Source organism: Vanellus vanellus (assembly GCF_965231255.1).
Source record: "Vanellus vanellus genome assembly, chromosome: 8".
Taxonomy (NCBI): Eukaryota; Metazoa; Chordata; class Aves; order Charadriiformes; family Charadriidae; genus Vanellus; species Vanellus vanellus.
This window is the reverse complement of record NC_138913.1, coordinates 29,573,238-29,589,158: the sequence shown is the minus strand read 5'-3', so window position 1 is coordinate 29,589,158 and position 15,921 is coordinate 29,573,238. Positions and strand designations below refer to the sequence as shown.

The following is a 15,921-nucleotide window of genomic DNA, read 5'->3' as shown; positions in this document are numbered from 1 at the left end:
GGTTTGACTTTTTTCTTTCTTTTTTTTTTTTTTTTTTTTTTTTCCAGGCAGCATCTTGACAGTTGGGGTGGGGGCAGTTCTTTGTTAAATTGTCCTCGGTACAACTTAGCGTTTTCGTGACCGTGGCTCTTTTGTCAGCACTGCGTGGCATAACGCTTTCAAAATTGACTCGAAATTTTACGTTCTCTCTCTTTCTCTCCCTCTCTCTCTTTCTCTTTCAAACTTAGTGTCAATGATAAGGTAATATCTGTCTCCTGCCTTAACTGTGTTCTTATTGATGCTTTACATGCCTGGGAAGTGGGAGTGCTGCAGCTGGATAAAGTAACATGATGGAACATGCATTGCTGCTGCACCTGAAGGCTATAGGAATAGGTGACTTTTCTTGTTTTCTTGAGTGTGGTTGTTCTCTTTGGTAGTTACCTTGTGGAAAGGTTCGTTTGTCCAGGTTCCTTCTGCTGAGTGGGGTAGCACTTCACTTACCTGAAGCCTTGTTTCCATGTCTCTGTCAGCTGTAGTACCTGTATTTGATGAGCAAATGGCTGTGAAATGTTGAACTCGATAGCTGCACAAATGAAACCTGTTTAGCAGGGCAGAAGCCGTGGTTTGTGGATTTGTGTTTTCTAAATCAAGCTGTATAATGTGCCGTGCACAGAACACTTGCCTTCTGTGTTCTGCTTGATTGCTTTTTTTTTGGGGGGAGGGGGGGGGCTGTTTCCAGTCTAGGAATCTTGAAGACTGGGCAAAAATACCATTCTTCTACAGGGTGATACTCGTGTTGTTTTTCCAGAGGACAAAAAAGCCCTATCTTCATTCCATGGAAATCTGCCCTGCTTAAACACCTTCAGGTTTTGTATCCATCTTGCACGTTGGATTTTGTATTACGGCGAATATAGTGGGGAGGGAGGAGAAAAAAAGGAGACATCCCCCAAACCCCCCAAGCGTGGAGGAGTAAAATATCTGTGTAGTAACAGAGAAGTCTTGTAGGAAACCCACTTACTTGGGGTGCACCAATTTAACTTTTTAAAATTCTGTTATCCTACAGCCGACTTTGGTTTCTGTGCTCAGATCACCCCAGAGCAGAGCAAGCGCAGCACTATGGTTGGAACTCCTTACTGGATGGCTCCTGAAGTGGTCACGCGGAAAGCATACGGTCCTAAAGTGGATATCTGGTCTCTGGGCATCATGGCTATTGAGATGGTGGAAGGAGAACCCCCGTACCTCAACGAAAACCCCCTGAGGGTAAGAAGCCCAGATGTGGCTAGAACTGTTTGCGGGTATTTACCATATGAGCGTTTCAGTAATTGTTCATTGACAGTATCTACATTAAAAAGGAAAGGAAAGGAAAAAAAAAGCAAAGAGCTTCAGCAGTGGAAGAAAATTCCTCCAAAAGGAAGACAGCCATCTTTGAGTTTGGTCAGCCCTACCCTGAATTTTTCTGTTTAAAAGATGATTGTAATTAAAATATTGGACTTGGAACGCGGTCTTCTGTGCTAGTTCAGGGAAAGGAAATCCACTAGGTTGTGAAAAATGCTGCTTGTGTCAGAATCTGTTGTTTTCTTTGCCAAGGTAAGGATCCGTTGCCGAAAGATTTGGCATGTTATTTTGCTAGTAGCAAGAATAGGTCACAACTGCGTAGACTTGTGGCATTCTTAGTTTTTCATCTCCTCGGGGAGAGAAGTAGGCTGCAGGGCCCTTTCCCATCTAGACTAAGGGATTGCCGCCAGGCAGGTCAGTTTGGCATCTTTTAAAGATTTGGCTTGGTTATACAATATTCCTCGTTTTACAGGCTTTATATTTGATAGCAACTAACGGCACACCAGAGCTGCAGAACCCCGAGAAACTGTCCCCAATATTCCGGGATTTCTTGAACCGATGTTTGGAGATGGATGTAGAGAAAAGAGGATCAGCCAAAGAATTGCTACAGGTGAGAATCAGCTGCTTCTCACAGTCTGAGATACAGAAGCCACGAGTAAGGGCAGCCTGTGATTAAACCGCACTGTAGACCGGCACTCTCTTTTTAGTGTTTTCTTCTGAGGACTTCAGTGGAGAGCAGTTGGTAGGAGCTACAGTCATCAAAGATTGTTAATATATAAGCTGAAGTTTTTCCATCAGTAATCTTCATCCTGCCACTGCTAACGCATCCAACAATATGCAAACTTACTGTAATGGAGCCATTGAAGTGAGCAGAATGGCACTGAGAGAAGACGTTTGAGCAGGAAACCTCTGTGTAGTGAATTACTGGAAAAGGAAAGGCTCTTTTGGGGTGAGGAGGAATTGATTATCAGGCTCGAGGTGCTCTGGATCTGTCCCTTCGGGAGCTGGGCATTGATAGCATTTGCGTTGCTTTTCGTACATCGGGATGAAAAGGGCTGTGTAGATGTTTGGCTTTTACTGGCTTTTTAAACTGTGTCTTTCACTGATTTACTGTGTTTCTCTCTTCCTGGCAGCATCCTTTCTTGAAACTGGCCAAACCTCTGTCTAGCTTGACGCCACTGATCTTGGCAGCCAAAGAAGCAATGAAGAGTAACCGCTAACATTACTGCCACAGCCTTCATCCTTTTTTTTTTTGTTGTTGTTGTTTGTTTGTATTTTACAAATCTTTATAATATATGAAGCTGTTACACTTTTGGGGGGAGGGAAGGGATTTTGGGGGGAGGGGGGTGGGAAATGTCTGCAAAAGGGAAGAAGCTCTCATCCGGAAGACACCCAAAATAAATTGTGTGGTGAGTCTAGCGATCCCCGCCTGGGGTCCAGAAGGAATTGAGGACTGAATTACTGGCCTCTTTTGATTTTGTTGTTGTTGCAGACAGCCCAGAAATGCCACTTACTGTGCCCGGGGGTTTTAAGGGTTTTTAACGACTTCGCTCTTACAGCTCCCATTCATCGTACCCTTCTGGGTACTTTCAATACTTGAATGACAGATTCAAGCTTTCAGAGAGCAGTACTAATTTTACCTGCTGATCTCTTTCACTCTCCTCTTCCTCCCCTCTACCTGTTTACTTTTAAACCGCGCTAGTAAGCTCCCATACGACCAGATTCACGGCAAGTGTGACAAATGTGAAGGTACATCCTGCCCCTCGTTTCTTTTACGGATTAGCTGTTGCTGTACTGTAGAATTGACAACTTGGCTTCTTAAGAAACCGTAACGTGTTGAGGGGTGTTTTGCTTTTTAAGATGAATGTGGAGAGAGGGGGAAGAGAAGTATTTGGCTGTTTCTCATAGGCCTGTGCTCTGTGGACTTTTAATCAAAGATGTGGCCTCTTTGTAGAAACTTAGCGATCGGTCAAGTCTTTGGATGTCGGTGTATGGATATGTAGGTAGGGGTCAGATACTTTATTTATGATCAAACGATCAGCTATAGTCAGGGCAAGAAAAAAAATTCCAGCTGTCTTCCTGTCTGCTCTTTTTTCCCTGTTAGACTTGCTGGCCAGAAGCTTAAGGGATAACGTGCTCGGTGCGCTGGGTGGTTCAAAAACATGTATCGTATCTGTGCTCTGACTTGGGCTTTGGAAGTTATGCTGGTGCCTTTGACTTTTTTATTTTACGTTTCCCTTCTTTGTATCAAATACGTTTTTGTATATGTTGTAATTTTTTTTTTTTCCCCCCCAAGCAAATAATGCATCAACCTATGGAGTTGTCAGAGTTTAAGTATTAGAGCTATTTTTTCCAGTTTTGTATGTGCTCCATTTGTACTAATGAAATCAGAAGAACAAATAATCACATCTGAGGACACTGAAGATACAGGATTTTTTTTAAATACGATTCAAACAGAAGATTATGAACACCTGGAAATGCCAAAGCGCTGTTCTGAGAAGAGGAAAGCTGAGAGGGGAGAACAGTGCCGTCAGACGTCCGTGGGGCTTATTTGACTGGCTGGTTCAAAGCTGAGGAGACGTGCGGAGGGACTCCCACCGATCCTTTCTCGCTAAAGACATTGTACCAGCTGGAATGGCTGATGTCAAACATTCAATGCAAAAAAAAAAAAAAAAAAAAGTGCCTCCCTCTGAAGGACATTGAGCAAACTTGAGCGGTTGAGTTCTTGGGGTGTTACCAGGGGCAAGTGTAGAAGAGCCTGTGCTGCTTCTAGTCTATGCATTTCAACTTCCCTGACAGTTTAACGAAGAGCCAACTGTAGTTACAATGTGCCAAACGATTTGGTGAAAGAATAACTGTTACTCCTTTAGTGGGATTTTACTGCATTCCCAGCGGGGCAGGACCTGGGACGGATAAGGTTATGGCTGGGTATGGACGGAGGACCCTGAATAAAAATTATTTGCACACTTTTACAAACGTTGCTAGCAGAAGATAGGCATCATTTTCAGATAATTTTGGTATTTGTATAGCGATAGAGACGATTATGTTTTGGGGACTGGTGGCCAAAGTATGACAAAACCAACTTCCAGCTGAGAGCGGCCGGCCGGCCGGACCAGCGGCGGCTGTTTGTGGTGATGATGGAGGGGAAGCGGAGCGAGGGTCTCACAGCCTCTGCTGCGACTCAGGAGCTTCCAGGAAATAGTGTGGTACCAACAAGATGCCTTGGCGGTATCACAGGTCAGCTTGCCTTCTGCTCTGGCGCGATGGTAAAAATTGACATTGGATCAATTATGTTAACTGCTCCATCAAAGGAATAAATCCCTCGAGCTGTAAGCGTAGGAATAGGTATGGTTTTTAAATTTAAGGAAGTGTCTCATTCCAGGCAAGTGAATCTAGATGCATTTCCCAGGCAAAATGTGTTACGAGCCGTGGATGCTCTTAACACCGTGTGGTAGCCATTCCCTGGTTTGAGCGCGTCTGGCTCCCTGGTCAAATGAAGTAGCGAGAAGGTTTGGCAGTGAAAAAATAACCTGTCGTACCAATGATTCCCTCTTTGTCCGTTGCTGGCAATGGGCTTTGTGAAACTCCTTGTGCCAGACTTAAACTGGGAGCTTTTCTTTCTTCTTTTTTTTTTTTTTTTTTTTTTATGGCACAATCTAGACAGTAAGGTCACTTGCAATAAATTTAGGGTTGGTTTTGTTTTTTTTTTTTTTAAATAGAAAACCAAGAAATCATAAGTAATTTTAACTTATTAGTTCACTTTTATTGATGAATGAGAACGGTTTAAAAAATGCGTTAGAAAATTTGTCCAGTTTAGTCTACTTTAGGAGATGATTTCCAAACTTTCAGCCGTCGTAGCACACAAAACTTGGCCCAACCAGAAGTTACCAAAACCATATCTCGGCACTTGCTGGGTGACCTGGAACGGTGTTTAGCTCTGAAGCTGAGAAGTGGCCACATCTCCCCTTTCCTCACGCGGCAGTTTTATTGTTCGGTGGTGAGGTTTCTCACCCCTACCCCTGCTGCCAGAAATCGGGGCCGGAGATGGAGCTGGTGGGGGAGGAGAGCCGGGAGAAGGTTGCCGTGCTGTGCTTTTTGTGTCTTAGCGGCTCAGGCATCGCTTTCCTAACCACGTCAGCTGGATGCGTCTGCAAGATTTTAAAAATGCCAACCGTGTTTTTTGGGAGCAGGTTAGCGTCCGTAAGGCTCTGCTGTATGACTAGGGCAGCTGGCATTGGAGCAGATGATGGTAAGGGAAGGATTGCATCTGACAGTGCTGGGATTTGCTCTCTTTTGGGTGCCAGCATAAGATCCCGAGTCAGATTCTAACCCAATACGCGTGGGATACCCCTGAGCGTACCATACAGTGGGGTACACAGACCTGGGCAGCTTACGGCTGAGCTGCAAGTGCGCAGGGAATGGGCGACTCCTGGGATTTTCTCGTTATCATGGAATAAACCAGACTCTTTCATTAAAAGCAGCCACGGAGCTGGGAATGTGCGCTTTGACCTGCCTTGGGTGTTAACGAGGCTTATTGTAGGCTTCCCCCCTCCCAGCTCTGTGGTGGAGGGAGGTGTGAAAGTTGTGGCTGGGGAGGGAGCGAGCAAGGAGCATCGTCAGGGTCTCTCCAGTTAGAGTGGAATAGGTCAATGTCTCTGGGTTTTTCCCTCTGTTCCTCACGCTGTCAATGGAAATGGAAGTAGGTGCAAGCTTTCTTTTTATTTTTATTTTTAACTGTCTTCAGATTTTAATGTTGCCTTTTGTGTAATTTAATCCCATTATGTTATTTAAATGTTACTGCAATATTAACTACTGTATTTGTTGACTTTGTTTAATAACTGTTCTTTCAGGGCTAGAAATAAACTTTTAAAAAAACATTTGGTTTTTCCCCCCCCTTCCCTGTCACGAGTTTATACCTTCCAAGACAAGCGTAGCTGAAAAGAATACACATTTAGATGTCTTAAGGAGATTATCAGAATGTATTTGTTTGTAATTAAGCTTCTTACGAATGCTTTAATTATGATGGATACCGTTTTATGCTAAACTAGCCTGTCTTGTTTCTTTTAAAATTCGATTACTCATCAGTGTCTGTACCAGCCTGGTGATAACTGCAAACTTTCCTTGCTGCCGCGCGCTGCTGGCAGAGGGTAATGCCTCCTGCAAAATGCTCCGGATCACCGATGGGAGGAGAGCGGCTCTGAAACACCCTTCTCGGCCGCCGTGGAAGAGACATCCCTTGCTCTTCTTGCAAAGGGAGCAAAGCCAAGCCCAGCCTAGTTCGTTAGAGTCGCGTCTTCCACCACTCGTTTGCTGTAAGGTAGCCTTTTGGTAGTGACTGGGGTGGGACTGATGGGCCAGTAAACTGCGATCGTGGCAATAGGATGATGTTCCAGTAACTATTCCGAACGAGACTGCTTTATTTTGCACCGTGAATATCATCCGGTATCCTGTATAGAAACATTATGGCACAGGAGATGTGGGGAACGAGCTGTCCTGGTGCCTGCTTGGAAGCCGCTGCTCCCGGTTCTGCGCCGTCCCCGCAGAGCAGCGTTTGACCGGCAGAGCCGAACAGGGCGAGGACGCCGGGCGTCACCAGCTCGCCTCGGACTGGGGATGAGATGGATGGTGCCTGTTGGGAAGCTGCGGAGATTCGCTCGTGTTTTTCATGGAAACGTACAGAAATGGCGTGGCGTGGTGGAGTGGCAGCCTAACTAAAAAAAATGGGACGTGTAAATGAATTTACTTTGGGGTTGAGAGCGGTCCAGTTGAAATCCAGATCAAGTTTCCATCTCGGTTGCGAATGTCGAGGACTCACCGTGTCGCGTGTTTCCCATCTGTTGTTGGGAAATGCTCTCTTCCCCTTTCTTGCATGTTGTACAAGCTTTGCTCATACCACTGACAAAGGGAAATGAAGAAACCACTCGTCTTCAGAAGCCTTTTCAACCAGACATGAGAATGTTGTTTTGCACAAAGCACTGTCTCTTCAGGTTAATTAATTTGTTGTAGTATCTTTGTCTTTATATATAATTGACCCTTTATGCATTTAAACCGATGATCTCTAATGCTGCATTTAAGTGATTTTTGCATTTAATTGATGGGGGTGGGGGGGGAAATAGTTGGCAAGAGGAGGGGGAAGGTGCTTGGTGGAACTCGCTGGTTATCTGACGATGGGTGCTCGTGCTGCTCGAAGGCGAGCAGGGCTCTGGCTGGATGTGCTTTCCGCCGGTGGAAAGTGGCTAGTCCTTGCTCGAAAAATCCTATCAATTCTTGCATGAACTTGCTCATCCCTCGCATCTACCCGGCCTGGACTAAAACCCAGCCCTATCTTTTTGGATCCCTTTATTTTTTTTTCTTCCACCCCCCACCCCCAAGATTGGGGCATTTGTTGCATTGTTCTGCAAGACGGTAAAATCGGGGGCAGTGATTTCTCCCTTCCGGGGCTGCTGTTTGGTTGCAGTGAGTTCGCCGCAAAGCCAAGCGCAGTTCTTTCGACTGCGCCAGCAACAAACCGGTTAAAACCCGGGATGGCTGAAAACTGAGGATCTTCATCTCTAATTAATGTTTTTGCAGTGGTGCCTGAAGAAAAGCCTTGGCTTTCAGCGCGATTTACGTCCGAGGAGAGCAGTTGTCTGCCAGTGCCTGCTCCCGGGGATTTGTACAGCTGCGGGGTTTTTTTTTTTTCCCTATTTTTATAACTTGCTTTTTGCTCTGGAGATTGTTTTTCATGAAAATAGCCATCCTCAGTCATGTGAGAAAGGTATGTGAAACTGCTGAGCTCCGCTAAATTCTTGATGGTGTTCTCCAGATGTGTGGAGGAAGCAGGTTTTTCCAAGAGCTTTTTTCCCCTACTTTGAACTCCAGCCTAAGGAAGGGTTTTTAATTTTTTCCTTATTTTATTTTTCTTGAGGGGGGGAAAATAGCGACAAGCAAGAACGGTGAATTTCTGCCTGGAATTTCTCCATCTGCCGCCTCTTCTGAGGGAGAAGGGCACTGCTGATGCAGCTTCTCCTGCTGTCGTTCCCCTGTCCCAACGGTGATCCTGCTTTTTCCCGTCCCTGTCTGCCAGCCAGTGTCTGCAGGGGGAATATCTTCTCCATTTCAAGACCCATTTACCTATTGAGCTGATCATTGAAACGGCCTGTAGGGACTGATGGGCTTTGCTTTTTTCTTTTTCTTTTTAACAGGATTTGCCCACTGGGAAGTTAATGATTGCTCATTCTCTTTAGGAAACTAAAAGGCCACCAGACTTTGGCTTTGGAGAAGATGTGTTGAGTCAGTAGAGAGGAGGCTGGGACTGGAACGTGCGTCTTGACATGTCTCAACGCACAGTTGTGTCTCAATGCACAGACTCAAGTTTTTGGTGTTTTCTGAAGGGCTTGTGTGGAAGGAATCTAGCTCGCTATAGCTGCAGATCAGCGGAGAAGACGCATCTCCATGGGATGTTGTGGAGGGGGAATCTTCCTAGGGACCGACCTCTCCCTTGAATTCAAGGTTTTTAGAGCCAAGGACGATCCATGTTTGTTATTTTTTCCTCCCTGTGAATGCTTGTTTTAAAGATTCAGGTCTTTTCACGAAGCCCAATTAACCCGTGGCTCTCCTTGAGCCCGTTTCATCTGGCTGCCTGTGGGAGGAAACCTGCTGCCGGCTTTCTGCTGCCTTGTCGCAGCAGCTGATAACGGGTGGCTGCTCTTGGAAAGCTCTTATCCACCCCCCCTTGCCCAGCCAAACTCTCCTTAAATAACCTTACAACTATATCCAGCTGTAGCTATTACCTCTTTGTAGGTGAAAATAGTGTGCTGGGGGAGAGGTTGTTCAGCTGTTGTTACCCTCCAGTGGTTTTGGACCGTTTTATTTTACTTAACCGTGGGAATGCCGGCTTGTTCCTACCCCCTGGCTAAAAACAAACCCCAAACCCATTTAAAATCCTGCATTTTAAGCCGTTGTAGTTCTTGACATCCCTGAAAGCTAATTTGGTTTAGAAAGGGCACTGTTCCAGCCGCAGAAAAGCGGTTTTCGGTGCAGGTGACTGAATTTTTAAGACAGTTTTGTTTCTAGAAGAGCAGCCATGCAAAGCCGTGGGGACTCTTGAAGGGGTTTTGCCTTTGCGGCGGCCTTAAGCCGTGCTCCAGGACAGAGCGTGCAGCGTCCACATTAACGGGAGAGAGGAAACGAGCCACGTGTGTGTCTGGTGTTATTTAATCCCCTAATTCACCAGCTTCCAGCTTCTCTCCCCAGCCTGGGTTAAGTGTCCCACAATTGCAGGATGTGCCGTGGGCATAATTACAGGCGATGGACGGGAAACAGTTTTTAAGGACCTCTGGAAACACGCTTCCGAAGGCCCAGCTCTTAAAACACTTGAGAAGACGGGGAAAAATCAGTTCCTGTGGGAAGGAAGAGGTGTTGGGATTTTATTTTGATTTCCCCCCCCCCCCCCCCCCCCCCAGGTTTACCAAGGGTCTCGCAACGTTTTCCATGTCACACCTGCGTTTGGAGGAAGGGGATGAGAACGCACTTGCTTTGTAGGCATTAGCACGTGGCAGCTTTCTCTTACAAGAGGAACTGGAAATATTACTGTATGGGGCAATGCCTTAACCCCCCCCCCCCCCCCCCCCCCTTTTTTTTTTTTGTTTGGATGAATTCTGCTCAATGGCTGAGATGCTCTCCAGAGGAGGAGCCCTGGAGGTACTTTCCAGACAAGGAGCTCCGGAGATGCTCTTCAGAAGGGACCCGTGAGAAAGCTCTTGTCTGCTCTATCAAAACCCTCTGTTGAAACCAAGTTTCAAATGCTGGGAGGAGGGTTTGGGCCGTGGTACGGGAAGATCTGTGGTGTTCCTCCATGCAAACTGCCCATCTGTCTCCTGCGTCCCATCAGCCAGCAGTTCTCTTCCAGGGACTCGGTTTGGGCTGGTGTCGCTGGGTCCTTGCAAGGTTTTGTTTCTAAAGACGGGAGTCTGAGAAACCCCAAAGTAGGGGAGATGGAATGGAACTCATTGGATTGCGATGTTACGTTTTTGTGGGGTTCTGCAGCGATGAGTAGTTTCGTCTGACCGAGACTTTGCCAGAGGTGAATTTTCACAAGGTCAAAAATATTAATTTTCTGAGTCTTTTAAAGGCTGTTTCATCTTCCTTCATTCAGGCGAGGTCGTCTGCTCATTTGAGGCAAAAGATGCGCACTCGTCTTGCCTTCTGGAGAGAGAAATGGGTTAAAAATGGTAAAATTGTGATAAGTTTCGAGGCAGGCCAACCAAAACAGGGCGGTTCTGGTGGGAAGGAGGGGAGGGTTGGACGATGGGCTGTTGCAGGGTGATCCCTCTTCTCCTTGGGCTTCCCAAGGTCTCCGAAACAAGCACCGTGTGCTATGATCACCAGGGACGGGCTACCTACCTCAAACCACCCTCGGGCGGGCATTCGGTGATGGCAACGACCGGGAATGAAGATGAAAGGAGGGGGAGTGGTACAGGAGGAGATGCTGAGGCTGGTCGTGACCTTCACAAGCATCTCCAAAATGTGCGTGAGGGCACAGGACCGGGCTTTGCCCTGGGCATGGAGTACCCAGCCCAGCGGCCCCCATGCCCAGCAGCTGTTTCGGGGTACGTCCCACCGCTTGTCCCCATGATAGCAGAGCACGCCCTGGGCACGTTTATCCCTGTGGTATGCCGGCGATGAAGGAGATGCTCTTCCCACTCTAGAGATAGGAAACGTGAGCTCAGGGTGGGGTAATTTCTCCTGTGGAGCAGGGAAGTGACCCAGAAGACACCTAATGAATAGTTTATGCTCTGTTAATCACGAGTCCCTGATAATGGGACATTATCCACCCCATCCCACCCTTCCTGCCGTGGTCTGCACTGCTCCTGTGCTTTCTATCGCTCACCGTCCCCTTTATTCCCGCAGAGCCCAGCAGTGGGAGTCCAGGGGTCCCCAGTGGCCTGGTGGGAGCTGGGGCAGAGGATGCGACCACTGGAGCACACCCAGCAAATTTTGTCACAATTGCTGTCAACTCCCATCGTGTATTCAAAGGTCTGACCCAAAGGTGTTTAGATGGCATGGGTTTCAGAAGGTGGGTAATGATGATGCTGTGAAGTGGTTTTGGTGGAGCTGGGAAAGATCCTGTCTCCAATATGCATACAGACCAACGGCACGGGCGATTAGTGCCACCAACAAACGAGGTGAGGTCTTCCTCAAGACAAGGGTAGGAAGCAGTAAGCAAGCCAGGCTTTCAAACTGGCCAGAGCCGGACTTTGCTGTGGCTCAGAGTGGCTCTGCCCTGGAGAAACGTGAACTCCTTGCACAGGTTGCCAGCTTTCTGAGTTCTCTCCCATCCCAGGCTTTGGGATTGGGGCAGTAGGTTGTGTTTTATGGTGACAAGCAGAAACAAAATGGGTTTTGCTCCTGGAAGACCTGAACCGCTCCAGGGAGATGTGACTGCTGGGGGTTGGAGGCTGAGCGATGGGGTGGTGGAGATAACACCGGGACCTGCTTGCTGGGACAAGCTGTGGGCTGATCCAGCTACAGGCGAGTCCGTCAGCTCCCTGTGGCAGCCGGCATTGTCCCGCAAAGGAGAGGCCAGCACCTGTGGTGTTTCCCAAGCCTCTCGGGCTGCGCCACGTTTGCTTCTACACGGCTTCATAAGGAGGAGGTGCAGAAGCTTTCTCCACTCCTTCCTGACTGTCCCATCAGCACGGACTTCGCTATGGCTGGCCTGAATGTCTCCATTGCTTTTTTTTTCCTGGTTGTTGGGGTGTGCCAGGCGCTCAGACGGCTTTCCAAGAGGCTTCTGTCTCCCGGAGCGTACGGCTGCCTTGCCAGAGAACTCGCTGGCTCGTTACAGTTGTGCACGAGCTGCCTGGAGCTGAGGATGCTGTTGGAGATCGGCCCGTGGGGTGGCGGCTTTGGCCCAGATGTGGTCCTGACTCTGCTCTTCCTCCTCTTTGCTCTTCACGGCGCCTCTTTCGATGGAGCATCCGCCAACCCGGTTGTCTCCCTCCAGGAGTTCCTGCTCCTCGAGTCCAACCTCGCCGCAACTGCTGCCAAGCTGCTGGCCCAGGGTGCGGGCATGGGGATGGGCTGGGCTGTCACCAAGCTCTACTGGTCTTGGGAGCTGACGCATTTCCACCTCATCCAGAACCTGATAGCGTCCGAGTGCAGCTCCTCCATCCGCACGTCCCTGCACCACGCTGCCTTTGTGGAAGGCATCTGCTCTTTCCTCTTCCACCTTGTCCTTCTCAAGTTGCGCCAGAGTCACCTGATCTACCGGGTCCCTGCGCTGGCGGCGACTGTCACCTTCATGACCTACACAGGTGAGCAGCACCAGCATTTCTTTTTTTAAGCCATTTAGAAAAAAATACCTTATTTGTGGGGATTTAACAGTCCCTTTTTCATCATCCAGGACTTGAGGGGTAACGATTAGCGAGACATTTGTTTTTTTTGTATTTTGGGGAATATTCATTTTGGGATGAAGACAGCAGCTTAGGGTATCTCGGCATAAATATCCAAAGATATCTAATGTATGCCTAGATATAGGTTATCTAAGGATATCTAGGCTATTTAGGATAGCTTGCCCCCAAACTGGGAGCACTTTCCTTGAACGTCCCCAAACACAAGCCCTTGGTCCCTTGCGGAGCTCTTCTGCTTCCAGCAAAGCTTGGGGTGACACGGGTGGGATTTCCCCGTGTGCTGTTGTTACACAGTCCGAGAGATGCTGCTGCGGGAGGTGGGCAGCAGCAGAGATGCTCCCGGCAGGCAGGAGGGGTCGTAGGTCTCCTGGTCCAGCTCTTTGTCTGTCTTTCCAAGGATGCAAACGAGACTGATGGCCATGCTTTTCTTCCCACACAGCTGAACCGTTCACGGGAGCTTTCTTCAACCCTGCCCTGGCCACCGTCACCACCTTCCACTGCTCGGGGAACAGCTTTTGGGACTACGTCCAGGTTTACTGGCTGGGGCCCCTCACAGGTGAGATCTGCCCGGGAGGTACCGGGGAACGGGGGATGAGATGGGGGGCAATCATAGAATGGTTTGGGTTGGAAGGGACCTTGAAGATCCTCTAGTTCCACCCCCCTGCCCTGGGCAGGGACACCTCCCACCAGCCCAGGTTGCTCCAAGCCCTGTCCAACCTGGCCTTGAACACCTCCAGGGTTGGGGCAGCCACAGCTTCTCTGGGCAACCTGTGCCAGGGGCTCATCGCCCTCACAGGGAAAAATTTCTTCCTGATATCTCATCTAAATCTCCCCTCTTCCAGTTTGAAGCCATTCCCCCTCATCCTATCACATGGGCAAGGCCGAAACGCTGGGCGTAACGCAAACCGTGCCTGGCAAAGGGCTCAACTTGCGCGGTGCCAGTGGCAAGTGTCCTTTTCTGTCCCCCTTCCCTGTCACTTATCCCTTTGCTATCCATTTTTCTAAATCCAGTTTCGGTGTGGGACATAGGCAAAACTCTGCCCGAGGCCAAAGTTTGGGGGAGACGAAGCAAAGATGTTTTAGGGCAACGATAGGCTGAGCTATGCTATTGGGGTCGTCCGCAGCTTCAGGATGACCGTGGGGAGCTGGACATGTGCTGCCCTGAATGCTGAGAGCGGGGAAAGGAGACTGCTGGTGTGATTTATGGCCCTTTTGGGTCAAAACGAGCCTCACTATTACATTAAGGACACAATAGTTAAATTCTTCTTAAAATAGTATAGCAAGGTTCTTTTAGATACTGTCAGTGAGGACGTCAGTGGTGCTGAGCTACATTTTGGTCACGAGGAAGGTTGTGGCAAGGGTCTGAAAAATCACTTCTCAGCTGTGGAGATGCTCGGCGCAGCCCATGCAAGGGGTCCGTGCTCTTGTTTCAGGGATGCTCGCTGCCCTCCTGCTGTACCAAGGCAACGTCCCGCGGCTCTTCCAGAAAAACCTCCTCTACAGCACGAAGAGCAAATACAAGATCCCCAAGGCGAGGGTGGCGGCGCCCGTGGAGGGTGACGAACCGCGTCGGAAGAGGAAAGGGGAGAAGAGCAACTCGGAGCCTCGTGCCTGAGCCACGGACCGGGGGCAAAGGGCTTCCCTGCGGCCCCTCTCCTGGGAGCGGCTTTCCTGACGTGGAGGATTTTGCTGCTTCTCCCACCCAGCATCCATCCTGCCCATTCAGTCCTTACCGCATGGTGAGAGAGAGGTTTTTTTATATATATATATATATTTTTTTTTTTTTTTTTTTAAAGCATCTCAAAGGAATCAGCCAAACTGGCCTCGTGGGATGTCTGAATCCCTGAACTCCTTTGGGAATAGCTCTGAAAGTCTCCCTGGAGAGCCCAAAAACGTATCAAGCCTGCATCGCTAGCTCGGTCAGGGGGAAAAAACCCAACCCCAACCTAATACTTTTGCATAAATTGCTGATTGCCTTGTATTGCCAGGAAGCTTACAGAAAGTCGGGGCTATTACGTGGGTCGGCTTGAGCAACTCCCAGGTTATTGCACCGCGCAACGCTTGAAATAATCCGACTGGGTCTCTTGCAGCCATAAAAAGCGTAAACCAGTCACCGCCTTGGAAACTAGGGATGAGGAGGAAGCAGGCTTTGATCTTTCCAGTTACTAAATGAATATTGGTCAAAAATTGGTGTTCTTTGAGTTAAACCGAGATCCAGCTCAAGCTGAACCTGGCGGTTCTTGGAGAGGGATTAAAAATGCTCCAGGGCAAAGGGATTTCGTTGGCCGCAGGAGACCCTGCTCCGCTGCGGACGCGGTGCTTAGCCTGGGTGTCCTGTGCTGTAAAGCATCCAGAAACGGTGCACAGAGTGTCTGGGATTAAAAAAAAACGAGACTCAGGCAGCCGGTAGGCAGCCAGTGGGGGTGAGCAAGTGCATCCCCGGGCTCCTCTCCACTTCTATGTGAAATATTCCTAAAGATAAAATTACGGTTGGTGGAAATAATAATAAAAATACATGTTGTGATTGGCATTTAGGTGAGTGATGTCGTTCCTGCGAGCTCTGTGGTGGGGGGAAATCAGCCCATCTGATCCCCGAAAATGGGAGAAGCTGTGGCGATGTCCGAACCGACTCTGCCCTGCCTGCCGCCTGCTCTGGAAGGGGGGTAATTTTGGGTGGAAACGCCTCATAAGGGTGAACAGGGCTCCCCAAGGCAATGCCGGGGTGCCCCGTGGGTGCTGCGCCCTGGGGGGTCTCTCCATGGGGAAGAGCAGGGGCTGGGGCAATCCCACCCGCAGCATCCCTGGAGCAGGGCTGGATACGGAGCTGCATTTTGCAGCAAATACTCAATTTTGCAGGATCTCTCTGGGTGGAAAATTCCTGAGCGGAATATATTCTTGATGCGCTACAGCTTTTCAGAGCAATCGTGGGGTGTGTGCTCCGAGACAGGCTGTGCTTCTCATGGGATGCTCCGGTTGTACAAGTGTCCCCGCCCTGCATCACCTCGGCTGGAGCCGGAGCGGGGAAGATCTGCTCCTACTTACTGAGTTGCAAACGGCACATAAGGAAGTGGTACCCAATTAAAATCCCGAGGGAATGTGTCAGATGCAGGTTTGGTACCTGGAGATGCAATCCTCCCTGCCCTGGGGACCAGCCCTGCTCCTCCCTGTATCCCCAGTGTCCCCTGTGGGATTTTTGGGGGATGCCCTTGCCTAT

The 15,921-nt window shown here is 48.9% G+C and overlaps 2 protein-coding genes across 2 annotated transcripts in view; both read left to right on the top strand.

Moving 5' to 3' along the window:
* The window catches only part of PAK2 (p21 (RAC1) activated kinase 2), a 42,814-nt gene extending 40,184 nt beyond the window's left edge, over positions 1–2,630 (top strand). Inside the window, exons 13-15 of the mRNA XM_082486956.1 lie at positions 1,043–1,239; positions 1,787–1,924; positions 2,448–2,630. Coding sequence (XP_082343082.1) covers positions 1,043–1,239; positions 1,787–1,924; positions 2,448–2,534 — 422 coding nt within the window. The 3' untranslated portion in view covers positions 2,535–2,630. The remainder of the gene's footprint in view (positions 1–1,042; positions 1,240–1,786; positions 1,925–2,447) is intronic.
* Positions 2,631–12,004: 9,374 nt separating this feature from the next.
* On the top strand, positions 12,005–14,322 carry LOC309675056 (aquaporin-12-like; the record flags this gene model as incomplete). Its single annotated transcript, XM_082487259.1, has 3 exons — positions 12,005–12,611; positions 13,147–13,263; positions 14,141–14,322. The coding sequence occupies 3 exons, from the start codon at positions 12,005–12,007 to the stop codon at positions 14,320–14,322; spliced, it is 906 nt and encodes a 301-aa protein (XP_082343385.1).
* Positions 14,323–15,921: the final 1,599 nt, after the last annotated feature.